The 12,974-nt window shown below is 40.7% G+C and overlaps 1 protein-coding gene and 1 non-coding gene across 2 annotated transcripts in view; one reads left to right on the forward strand and one right to left on the reverse strand.

The window, feature by feature from the left end:
* MPPED2 (metallophosphoesterase domain containing 2) overlaps nucleotides 1-12,974 on the reverse strand; it is a 223,508-nt gene that overhangs the window by 94,632 nt on the left and 115,902 nt on the right. Inside the window, exon 4 of the mRNA XM_069091354.1 lies at nucleotides 4,263-4,488. Within this exon, the coding sequence (XP_068947455.1) occupies nucleotides 4,263-4,488 (226 nt within the window). The remainder of the gene's footprint in view (nucleotides 1-4,262; nucleotides 4,489-12,974) is intronic.
* On the forward strand, nucleotides 10,268-10,374 carry LOC138163939 (U6 spliceosomal RNA). Its single transcript, XR_011168964.1, has one exon. It is a non-coding gene; the product is annotated as a U6 spliceosomal RNA (small nuclear RNA).

Here is a 12,974-nt window from a genome sequence, read left to right on the forward strand (position 1 = left end):
CAGTTCTGACATTCCGTGTTCTAAGGTCCCTCCCAGTTCTGACATTCCGTGTTCTAAGGTCCCTCCCAGTTCTGACATTCCGTGTTCTAAGGTCCCTTCCAGTTCTATTGTAGGGAAAACAACAAGAACAGCCACGAAAAAAAAAATAGCCCAAACCATTCTTCACACTCAAGGAACTTGCATTCTATTGGCGTAACCCAGAGCCACGAGCCGGACCCAGACCACTTGTCCCTAAATTCAGGGCATTCTGGTTGCCTCTTCAGTCTTTCAAGGCTCTTTGAAGAGCAGCAAGGGAAAGAGATGGCCAGTACTGTCACAGAAGCAGACTGTGGACCCCACGGTGGGAACAATCAAGCCGTGCCCTCCGAAGGTGTCTCTGTTCATCTGGAGGGGCCAGGTATCCCACTCAGAGCTTCCAGTCAATACCGAGTACTTCTCCCAGACCCACCAGGCTAAACTCAAATTCTCTGGATCTCCGAGGTAGTTGTTATACACCACAGTATGGTCCAAATGCAAGCATTCCTGCCTGCTCCTGTGTGTTGTTATTTTCTACATAAAAATTCTGCTAAATTGTAAGTTAGAAGGAACTCCTGGAATTCTCCCAGGTCTTTAGAAAGCTTTCAGATGCACCACAAGTCATAAACATGTAATGTATATGGGCTGATCTTTCTTTCTTCTACCTATACCAAATGGCAATTTACATTTTCTAAACACATGAGTTATAACTATTTCCCCAGTCTGATGACAATTATTTCTAAGAAACCTCTGACAGGCTAGAAACTCTCAACATCACAGCTGTTATTCAGAGCTTGATCTCACTTTTTAAATTAAAACCACTTGCTGGATCAGCAAATGAGAACTTTTCCTCTGGAAAGATCATCAGAAATGCATGTAAATCAGCCTCACTCATTTTAAGAATGACATAGCTTGAGGGGATGATGTTGGCATTAGGTGGCACCATGGGGAGAGTGATGGAACTGGGGTCAAGAAAATGTGAGTTCAAATCCAGCCTCAGATACTTACTTGCTGAGGGGCCCTGGGCAAATCATTTAGCTTCTGACTGCCTCAGTTTTCTCATCTGTAGAATGGGGATGAAAACAGCACCTACCTCTGAGTGGTGAGAATTAAATATTTTAAAAAGTGCTTTGTAAGCCTTAAAGTGTTGTATAAAGGCTAACTGTTACTATTATTCTTATTTACCTGGAAATGAATTTCAGTGAGTTGAAGAGGGGGCAGGGTTAGGATCCAGTCTGAGAAAAGTGGACACTTTCATATCAAGTCACCCCTGGTGAAGTTTGCAGAAAAGAAACTCCAGCCACTCAGAGGCAATATAACTGAATTTTTTTTATCAACATTTATAATTGATTGATTGTGCTTTAAGGTTCACAAAGAGCTTTGTAGATGGCATCTTTCTAGATCTTTATAACCCTTTACCAAAGGCACAATTATTGACTATTATTGTACAGGTGAGGAAACTGAAATTCAGAGAAGTTATGTCGTGCCCATGGCCACAAAGCAAGTAGGTGACTGAGGCTGGTTTTAAACGCAGGTCCCTTCTAATACTAACATTTATAATTCTGTAGCTCTGTTTCTGTTTTCACTCCCAACACATTTGCTTTCAAATAACAATACAGTTATTTGTACTAGGATACATCCTTTCCTTCTTTCCTTCCTTCCTTCCTTCTTTCCTTCCCTCTTTTCTTCCTTTCCATTTTTTTTTTCAGGTAATCAAGGTTAAGTGACTTGCCCAGGGTCACACAGCTCATAAATGTCTGCAGCCAAATCTGAACTCATGTCCTCTTGATTTCCAGGGCTAGTGCTCTATCCTCTGTGCCACCTTGCTACCCCAATAGAGGACTTTATATTTGAGTTTGTAGGTAACAGGTCATCTATGGAGCTGGGATCCTTTTCAAAGCTCTTGAGTATATAAATTTCTCATTTCAATCCGCACATCACCTTCTGAGTTCACAGAGAACATGGATTATTATATCCATTTTTCCAGATAGAAAACTGAGTCATAGAGAACACAAGTGATTTGTCTAAGGCTACAAAAGCTAGTAGCAGCTGTTATCCCAAGGAGCCCCAAAGTACTATGTTGAAGAATCCCAGGGGCAGAAGGCAGCTCAGTGGGTATCTGGCCCAACCTGGATCTAAAAAAGATTCCCTTTTACAATATCCCCAACAAATAGTCCCCCAGCCTTGATGTGAACCCAATGTTTCTCATGGCTGCCCATTATCCTTCTGCATAGCTCTCATTATTGCAAGTTTTTCCTTGTATCAAACCTAAAGCCTCATCTCTGTATCTTGCCCCCCATTGCTCCATGGTCCCAGAGAATGTCAAGTGGAACAGGCAATTCCCCATGACAACCTTTCAAACACTTCACGATAGCTTTCCTGACCCTCTAAAGTCTCTTCTTCAGTCATACATCCAACAGAACTTCAATTCACGCAATTCTCAAGATACAATGCAGACCAAATGGTTCCCCAGCTTCTGTATGAACCCAGCTGTCTCCCATGGCTGCCCATTCCCCTTTTGGGGGGTGTTGTTACACAACAACTGATAGTGCAAGCATTTACACTTTAGAAATTGACAAGCTATACATTAGGGCTTGATTTGTTGTTTTGTTGTTTTCTAGACTTAACAAAGTGTTACTGAGATTAAGCTTAAAAGTATGTCCTAACTACTTGGGGCGTGGGGGGGGGGAATCGGCTGTTAAACATTTATTAACACATCCTTTGATATACTTAGAAACCATCTGCTCCAATGTCTTCACTGTATAGAAGAGGAAAATCTGGACCCAGAAAAATGAATTAACTTAACCCAACAAAGGGTTAGTAGCAGAGTCAGGACTACAACCTAAATTTCCAGATTCCCTCCCGAGTGCCTTTTAGTAACAGCAGAACTAAATTTTTTTTTTCTCAACAACTATGTCCTTGGTTAAAAGAAAATGTACAATGGAATTCTCATAAGTTGGCATCAAAGTCTATAAAAACCCCAGTCCAGCAAGAGCTTTTGAAAAATGTGAAGGTTTGTTAGGTTCACAATTCATGAAGGACCTACAGAAGCTTTCTGCAAAGACCATGCTGGCATGGGCCTTCAATACGGTCATTTTTGCTCTCCAGTCTCTTATCCTTGATATTCTGTGATCCTCCATTTTTGGACAAATACAAATGGAAGGACATTAGGAGAGCAGGAAAAAGACAACTGTTGCTTCCAGTTCTAATAGCTGTTACAAATAATAACAGTAATAATAATAGTATCTATACCCTCCATGACATTTCACAAAATAATATCAATCAATAAACAAGCATTTATTAAGCACCAAACTGTATGCTGGGTACTTGTCAAGGTGCCAGGGATACAAATGAGTCACGAACCCCTGGTTTGTGGGAGAATACCATCCATTCATTCACTGCGTGTATAATTATATCACCCCTATCATAGGCAGTTAGCCCAATTCTGTAGAAGCCAGTGATCTAGGATGGTGTTTACCGTCTCAGCTCCAATCTTGTTATCTATACAATTTCAACACAGCTCTGGGGCTGGGTTCTGGGGCTGTTAGACCAAACCAAACTCTGAAATGTGACCTAAAGAATATGTCAGACCTTTTAAGGCTCACCCAAATCATCAAGGCCCCACCAAACTGGAGGTACCCAAGGGCAGACTGGAATCATATGTCATCCCTGGATCTGAGAAGTGCTGGGTGAGCCCTGGAAAGTCGTGGAAAGGGTCCTACTGGTCTCGTTGTGCGGTTTTCTGTTCACACTACATAAATCTCAAAAAGAGATGGGGCAACTGATACAGACCTTCTAGAACAGTCTTCACTGAAAAAGAAGTAGTCAAATAAATTGCGAAGACTTTGGAGTAGTAGCTATTGTAGGAAATGTCTGAATATGTCGACCTTTCCACCAAATCCTTTAACAGACTGGGTGGGGAATCTGTTACCTCCATCTTGCTGGAGACCCCATGTGCCTCTTCCACTCACCAAAGCCTAAACCCACTCACCCAGACAGGGCCCCCACCGTGCTGATCTAGCCACATAAACTCTTTTCCTTCACAGATTCAAACAATGGCCTCGGTGTTCTCCAGCAACAGCACTATGTAGTTTATTAAAAGATACGGCAGTAACTACAGTCCTCTTTGCCCTATAAAGTAAAGCCTGGGCTCGTCCAAACCACCAGAGTCTGGGACTCCAGCTTCTCAGAGCTGAGCTAATGAAGGGAAGTGGGGGAAGGGAGAATACTTTCGAATTCACACTTACCAAGGAGCCCCGTATATTCTGAACCCTTTCACTGTTACCTCCGAATCTTGCAAGTAAATACTGTTTGTCAGGAGGGACTGAACATTGTCAAAGTCCTCTGGTTTCAATTTGGACACTGAAGGAAAACGGTAGTAGTCTTGTTTAACAAGGTCAGCCATGAATTCCTTGTCAAATGTCAGTTCATGATTCCCAGCAATCACTATTTTATATTCATATGGCAGGCTTCCTAAAAGAGAGAGAGAGAAAGAAAGAGCATTTAATTAGCACATTTGCCGGCCATCAAGACATACAATAGCAGAGCTGGGGGCAATCAGCAAACAGCTCAACCAGCTGAAAGAAGGGAAAGTACAAGCTAATCTACCTTTCCATGGAAATTCAAATTTATCTCTAACCCAATGGAGACCAAAAAAACCTTCAGGAACCCCAAAAAAGGCAACAAAAAATTGGTTTTGTTTTTGTTTTTTAATTCTAGCTTTCTTTTCCGATCATGACAAAATGTTTCTGAATGAAGCTGTGTGCATGGTGGAAAAGAGTCTCTAAATTAGGGGACCTAGGTTAGAATTCTGTTTCTGTCACTCAAATAGCTGAGCCACTTTGGTTAAATTACTTGCCCTCTCTGGGCCTGTTTCCTCCTCTATGAAAGGAAGGTGTTGGAAAAGGCGATATTCAAGGTCCCCTATTCATTGTCTGATAAAGCCATCATAGAATCTTTTTGAGGTCATTTAATCCTGATTTTCTATATGGTGAAAGTGTGTGTGTGTGTGTGTGTGTGTGTGTGTGTGTGTGTGGAGGGATCGTTTCTTTAAAAATAAGTCTCCTAAAGATTTATACGAACTGAAACAACATAAAATAAGCAAAACCAAGGAAACAATCTCCATGACAATAATATTAATGGAAAGAAAAATAGAAATCCTGAAATTGAACTCTGTGTAAAGATAATGTCAAACTTGACCCCAGGAAAAAAAGTTTAGAAAAGGGTACTTCCTTTTTTTTTTTTTTTCCAGGATTATGGGATTACAGATAAAGTCAGAAAGGGGTGAAGTGTTGGCTAGTTTTATTCAACAACTATTTTTCACTTTCATTTTTCCCTTTTTCATACATTCTATCATTATCTTTGTTTTTTACATATCTGTATTTCTCATCCTACCCCCATCACTCTTCCTCCTCCTTTCAACCAAATCATCTCTTATAACAAAGAAATTGTGAAAGAGTAAGAAAGGGAAAAAATCAACAGTCAATCAACATATCAAAAGTCTCTTTCTTTTTAAAATATTTGTTACAAAGGATTGGTTCCTTACAGAGGACAATAAAGGGAGGTATATTTGGAAATAGCATAAGTGCTTAATACTTGTTGATTCCACTTGGAATGGAGATATTAAAACATGGTACCCACAAAAATAAGATTACAAAAATTTCCCCTCCCACCCAGTTATCCACAACAGTTCAGATAACAAGTAGAACGGCCCATTTCAGTATATATTTCACTTCATATATCAGGGGTAGAACAACCAAGTTCTCTAGGAATTTTCCTTTGTTATATTTTATTTGGTTTACTTCACTAAGTATTACCATACTATGGAGAAAGAACAATGTTTTGTTTACCTTTTGGCTTGTGAATGAAAAGAACATTATTATAGGGCCCTGATTAGACTAACTTTCCTCCTCCCACTGGGGCCTGAAAGAGAAACTGTAATACTTAACCCCCTTTTAATATTTATGGAATGGAAATTGGAGCTCTGTGTATGATTTTTATGCAAAGTTTCCTGATCAAAATGAGATAATTCTGGGCAGAAGAATGAGAGCTATAAAGGAAAACCCCAACACTAGACCTCAGCCTAGATTTATAATGTTTGAACAAAATACCCATCATACATATTAATAACTGGCTATGGTCCTACAGGAAAGAAAAACCTGAGAGAAGGTGCTAGGGTATTCGTCACTCTTCTGAAACCAAGATCCTTCTTCTCTCCTATGGCACCAGTCCTGTCCCTGTGTCTCTCAGAGGGCTCACTCCATTAGTTTTATTTAAAAAAATTTTTTAAACAGAGCTGGTGCCTACAATTTCTGCTTCCCAAGACTCCTGGGCCCAATGCAAAATTAATGTTTCCTGCTATTTCAGGAAGTATTAAAATTACCACGAGCAGGAAATTGGATCTACTTCTTCTTATAAGGCTTGGTCCTGGTGAGCCAGCCAGAAATCCATGATTTAGCTAACGAACCTCAATGTGGAAGTGAAAATGAGTTTTTTGGCCAAGTTTTGTCAGCAGCCAACTCAGATTTCAGGAGTGGGAACTGCACAAAGCACACGGTCAATGACCAAGTGTCCCATTTCCTCACCATTCCAGCCATGCATGGCAAAATGATCAGCTCATGCTGAAGTGATTGTCAGGCTATCGGGTTAACTCCACAAGTGGTAGTGATTTTCTTTAGGTCTTGGTTGTTGTTTAGTTTAGTTATTTTTGGGGAAGGGGGTTAGGGAGTGTTTTTTATCTCAAAAGGAAGGAAAGGGTGAAATTACACTGTGGTGATAAGGGGAAGATAAAGAGGGTTGAGAGAAATTTCACAAAAAAAAAAACACTGGGCAAGCAGAGAGGGGAAAAAAGAAAGAAAAAAAAAATCTTAGGAGGCAGTGGCTCTGCTACATCACAAAGACAGTGAAGGAAATTAAATAGGCATGACCACAATAATGCAAACAAGAAAAATAGTAGAAGAAATCTGAACTGAGTAATTATAATGCTCGGTCTTGCTTCAGGAGGACAATGAATGAGATATCTCTCTATTTAGCAAAGAGGTGTAGAATTATGGGGGTTGAATATTGCACATACAAGCAGCAAGTCTAGATTGTTTTGGTTTTGTTTTGCTTAATTGTTTTTCTCTGTTACAATGGAGGGTGGTGGTTGGTAGGTTGGTTGGTTGGGGTTACTATCAGGAAAGGACAATGATAGCAAAATAAAAGGCATCAATAAATCTTATTTATTTGTTTGTTCATTTGTTTGTTTATTCTCAGCCCAGACTTGTGGTTTCCTGGTATATGGAACACCCCATTTGGAAATTCCTTGCAATAATGCAGATCTGCAATTCAACTATAACTTACAGTCTCTGTGAACTGTCCAGGGACACTGAAAGGTTAAATGCCACACAGCTAGTATTTGTCAGAAACAATATTTCAACTCAAGTTTTCCTGATCCCAAAGCCAGATCCCAATATTCTTCTATGGCATATAGCTTCTTGAAATATAATTTATTTGGGGGAAAAAAGATTTAATGGGAGTTTTTTTGTTTGTTTTTGTTTTAACTACTAATTAGTCAACCAACAAACATTTCCTAAGCACCCACTATGTGCCTGTCACTGTGTGGAACACACAAGGTACAAAGACCAGCCCATTCTCTCTCATTACTCTACTCATCCCTTGGCAAACAGCTAATTTTAAGGCTTCAGTAAACAGCCCATAGCACAAAGGAAAAGGAAAGTCAAGCTGAGAATTGGCTATACATCTGGGCCGATAACCAGCAAAGCAATTTAAGCAAATCTTACTAGCTTACCGCAATAAGAAGAGTTATATGTGTTTCAGGCTACCCGAGTAGAATGATGAAGACATCCCACTTTTTTTTTTCACTGTGCTCACAGGGCAGATGAAGGATGTATTGCAAAGTAATCAAATGGGGGCTACAAATTCCCAGCCTACACAACGAGGCTGTTCAACACACCAGAGCCCCAAGCTCACGGACGTTGGTAGGATGCTATTGGTGAAGAGGAGCCATTTACCTACTCCCTCTCTGCACCAAAGGCATGCCACAGTGCCTTGTAGATCATGCTGAAGAGAATGGTAGCCTGGATCGCAATCTGTTACAAGAAGGGCCCTGTTTTCCTGCAATCCTTGACTGGCCACTTTTATAAATCATGCCGAACATGCTTCGCTTCTCTTTAATCATTCATGGGGATGGACTGTCTGGGAGACGCTTTCATCACCATGTACCGCAGCCCTCGCAGAATGATTTGACTTTACTTTCACATTTTTTTTAAAAGGTTCTCTTCTCCTTTTTAAAGGATGTTTCAGGGCTTGAAGCACTGGAAAGAAAAGAGATTTTTTTCCCCCCAAAACCAACTCAAAAATGGAAGCCTGACAACTAACAATCCCCATTTGGAAAGCACAATAATGAAACTGGCATTTAAATAGAACTTTAACATTTTCAGATTGCTTTCCCTTACATTATCTCACTTGATCCACACTATAACCCTATGAGTTAAGGATCACAGGTATTATTATTGGCATTTTGCAGATAAAAAAAAATTTAAACTCAGACATCAAGTGACTTTCCCAGGGTCACACTGCCAAGAAGAATCACAGAAGTCTATTGATTACATGACACTGTCTCCCAGGCCTCAGAGGAATAAAGACGAAAAATTTGATTTTCCAAGTTCTCCTTTTCTCCTAAATCTGCTTTTTAGCAAGTCATATTAATAAGAAACCACATAAAAGATCTGCCTTCAAATACATGAATGTAAGCTCTTTGAAGGCAGAAACCAATCCATTCCTGTCTCTGTATCCGCAGCAACTGGTACACAGTAGGTTCTTATTAAATATTTATCATATTACATCAAATTAGAAACAGGCGAGGTTATCTGCACTTGGAGGCTCCTTCTCTTTCAGAGAAGCCAAAACTAGCTCTGATGTCCTCCCTCTGTCATCTAAGTTATGAAACAGTATGACGTGTTTTTGCCATGATGACCTTTCATCTATAATCTGCCAACCTTTATGTTAATAAAGTGGAGACAGAGTTACTCACAAATATCCAGTTGCTAGATAATATTTTGTTTTCGTCTGGTCTCTAGACAAGATTAAGCAGGGTTGGGGAGGAAGGTACAGGGTCAAACTGAAATACACTAATATCTAAATGCCATGCTCTTTTTTTAATGGCCAGGTGAAAAAGAATTATAGGATCAAAAACTCAGACTTGGAAGTGACCTCAGATGTTATCAAGAATTTAATTATATATATAAAATAAGTGTCCAAAGGCAGCATTTAAATGCAGTTCTGTGTCTTCCCTCAGTCTCCAGATTAAGGATCTTCCTAGACAGTATCCTACCAGCCCACCAACCTGCCTCTATTTCATTCAGTCCAGGACATTTAAAGTGATTAGCTGCAGTTTTTGGGTTTTTTTTTTGTTTGTTTGTTTTTGGAGAAAAGATCCAAAATGTAGGACCTGGGCTAATCATTCTAGCTGGGACAGCAGGATGGAAAACTGAAGTGAACTGTGACTCTGAAGGCCAAAGGAAAACACATCCCAAGGTTATGCTGGGGTGGCCCTTTGGGAATGATTTATATCAGGCAGGATATTCCAGGAACTCAGTCCAGCATTTTATGTAAGTGGGACTGCAAAAGTCTGAAAGAGATGCATTTGACCAGCAATAGCAAAAGAATGATTATGGAAGCATATCCATGAACCTAGACAAAACAACACTCGGGTTGCATCATCCTCCCCACTTCTCTACCATCTCTCAACCTCTACCCCCCGAGAAATCAGTTGTTGGTTCATAGATAGGGGGCTGGCTGTTTAATACCTTGGACCTTTTTGTTATTTTCCAAGAAAATCCTCTGGGAAGAAAAATAATATAACCTCAGTCTTCAAAATGCAGAAAGGTGATGCAAAGCATGGCCATCCTGCCAAAAAGAAACAATCTAAAAGCATTATAAAACCTGATTCCTAGTCTGGAGAGGAATAATCAACACAGGTTTCAAGCCAGCACGATCTTCATTTTGGCACAGGCCCAGAACTTCAAGCAATGTTCTTCAGCTGGCACACACCTGATAAAGAGGATTGGTCATTTAAATGAACTGCTTAGATGGTGCATTTAGGTCACAATTCCCGTACCATAGGGAGACCAACCTTTCCAGTCCCAGCTTAAATGGCACCTCCTCCAAGAGGCCTTCCCTGATCCATTTATATGAGCCTTCCTTATCAACATAGCCAAGTGGGACAAAATCTGTTCTAGAAATATTCGCCGTGTTCCCTTTGGCAACATATATACTAAATCTGGAACGATGCAGAGATGATTAGTGTGGCCCCTGAGTAAGGATGATGTGCAAATTTGTGAAGCATTACATATTTTTTTTGTTGAAAACTATCTTTACATGTAATTGGGAAAAATAAAATATTATTAAGTGGGGGGAAACAAAGAAAAATTTGCTGAGGGTTTTAAGTAGAGTATATGCTGATTATATTTAATTTCCTAAGATCTCATATCAGAATGAGAAGGAGGGTCATGTAGTCATAAGATCACAGATATAAAGCTAGAAGATAACCTTCAAAGTCATTTAGTTCAACCCTTACTTCCCCCCATCCCATTTCACAGCTGAAGAAACTGAGGGCTACAAAAGTTAGCCCACAAAGTCATACAAGTTATCACCAGAATTTGAACACGGGTCTTCTGACTCCAAAGGGGGAGTCTCCCCAATTTTTAGTAATGAAGAAACAGAATCAGAGAGAATTCGATGATGTGACCAAAGTCACACTGGTAGTAACTGGGAAAGCCATTATTGAGCCCAGATCCTCTGACTTAAATTTTTTATACTATATGAGGAAAAAAAATGAAATCTACACAAATCTAAATGGCATCACGTGGCTGTAGGAATAAAACATACTAAGTGTTAGAACCCCATTGGAATCCAGATTTCCTGAGACTGCTGGAAAAGGGGGCAACTGGAGTTTAAGTGACCTGCCTGGGGTTACTCAGTAATTTTCAGCATGCAGCAAGACCCCAGCCCAGGAAGTCGTCACTCCAATTTCAGTCTTCTGTTCAATATACTATGCTGACTCTTTAGGACAAATATCTTAGCATCATAGGTCTAGAACCAGAAGGGAATTTTGCAGTCATGTAGTCCAAGCTCCTGATTTTGCAGATGAGGAAACTGAGGCCCACTGAGGGTGAGTGACCAGGTTCCCTGATTCTAAATCCAGGGCTCTCCCATGTTACACAGGAAATTAATCTCGAGGAGCCAAGGGTGATGGAGTCAAGTCTCGCCAGCAAACCAATGTCTGATGTCACTCTCATTATTTGCTTCTAGAAATCTGCTGTTCCCTTGGCATTTGTGGACAGATGGGCCTTGCCTTTCACTTCCCATTTTTTAATGCACCATGAGAAAACGAGGCATCCCGATGGACTCTCTGTTTGCGGATGACCCCTGTGGATGCTGGGAGCGGCGGTATTCAAACCCTACCACCCACACCTGTGACTGGCAATCCCCCAAGCACAGCTCACACACATGACTAAGTAACTGCCGACTCCCAATTCATTTCTGCAAAAACAAAGATTAAAGCCTTAGGGTCCAGTAATCACTGCAGAGAAATGAGAGGCTCCAAATGCAAACAGGAGGGAATGGAAGGAAAACTCCAGTCGGGCTCTGCCAGTGGGAGGAAACCTTCCACTTTTATTAGAGTGACAGATTTGGAGATTTCACCTCCTCCTTGAATCATAAAATGAGAAAGGGAAGCCAGGAAACCAAGTGGGTCAATGACCCGACACTTCTGGCTAACAGCTCCCTCCCCAAGCTCCAATAAAACACCACAAGCGCCAATGATCGTCCACTCAGGGAAGCCTGGGAAACGTCTCACGTGGGACTGAGGACTCAAAGGCAGGGTCCCTAACCTTTGGACTCAACTTGTGTCAGTGCTTCAGGGGAAAGATATTCATGGCATAAAAAGAATTCATAAAGAAAACATACTAGACTCATGCCCTAGTGTAATTTATTCTTACTCAGATCAAAATGTGCTAAGATCAAATCACAACCATTCATACAGGGCACCTTCAGTGACATGGTGACAAGAGTTACCATTAATACAGCCTTCAAAGCTTGCAGATCACTCGACATGGAATGTCTCATTTGATTTATACAACAACCCTATGGGGTGGGTTCTATCACCTCCCCCACCCCCCATTTTCCAGATGAAGAAACTAAGGCTGAGAGAGCGTAAGGGACTTAACTCAGGCCCTCGAACAACCAGCAAGTGTCTGAGGCAGGATTCTTCCTAACATGTTTCCTCTCAGTTGATCTACTATTGTAAATGAGCTTATGTTGTAGGAACTGAGTATCTATCGGAGAAAGAAAGCTGGACATGAGAGTCCAGGAAGACCTAAGTTCAAATCCCACCAATATACTAGCACTGAGCAGATTTTTCCTTCTTTATTTTTTGGAGGGGCAATTGGGGTTAAGTGACTTGCCCAAGGTCACATGGTTAGTAAGTGTTAAGTGTCTGAGGCCAGATTTGAACTCAGGTCCTCCTGACTCCAGGGTCAGTGTTCTATTCCCTGCACCACCTAGCAACCCCCATTCTGAGCAGATTTTTCTCTGAGCCTCAGTTTCCTTTTTGGTTAAGTGAGGATGATAATGCATCTATCTCACAGGATTGTTTCATTGATGGTATAACACATGTAAAGCCCTTTGCAAGTATTAAAAACTCTGTCAGTCTGAACTATGATTACTCTTAAAGCTAAAAGACTAGACTTGAAATTGGCTTCTGCAGCCTGCTAGCTGTGTGACTACGAGAGTTCAATGCTTTCAAGATTCAGCTGCTTCATCTGTAAAATGGGGACAAACTTGCCTGTCATTCTCATCTCACAAGGTTCCAATTAGACAACCTCTGTGAAACACCTTGCCAACCTTCTATAATGTTTCCTGTTAGAAAATATGTTCTTTGAGGGCAGGGACTATTT

This window comes from Petaurus breviceps, unplaced genomic scaffold (genome assembly GCF_028583685.1).
Source record: "Petaurus breviceps papuanus isolate PSGF00001 unplaced genomic scaffold, PetGlider_PUasm1.0 188, whole genome shotgun sequence".
Taxonomy (NCBI): domain Eukaryota; kingdom Metazoa; phylum Chordata; class Mammalia; order Diprotodontia; family Petauridae; genus Petaurus; species Petaurus breviceps.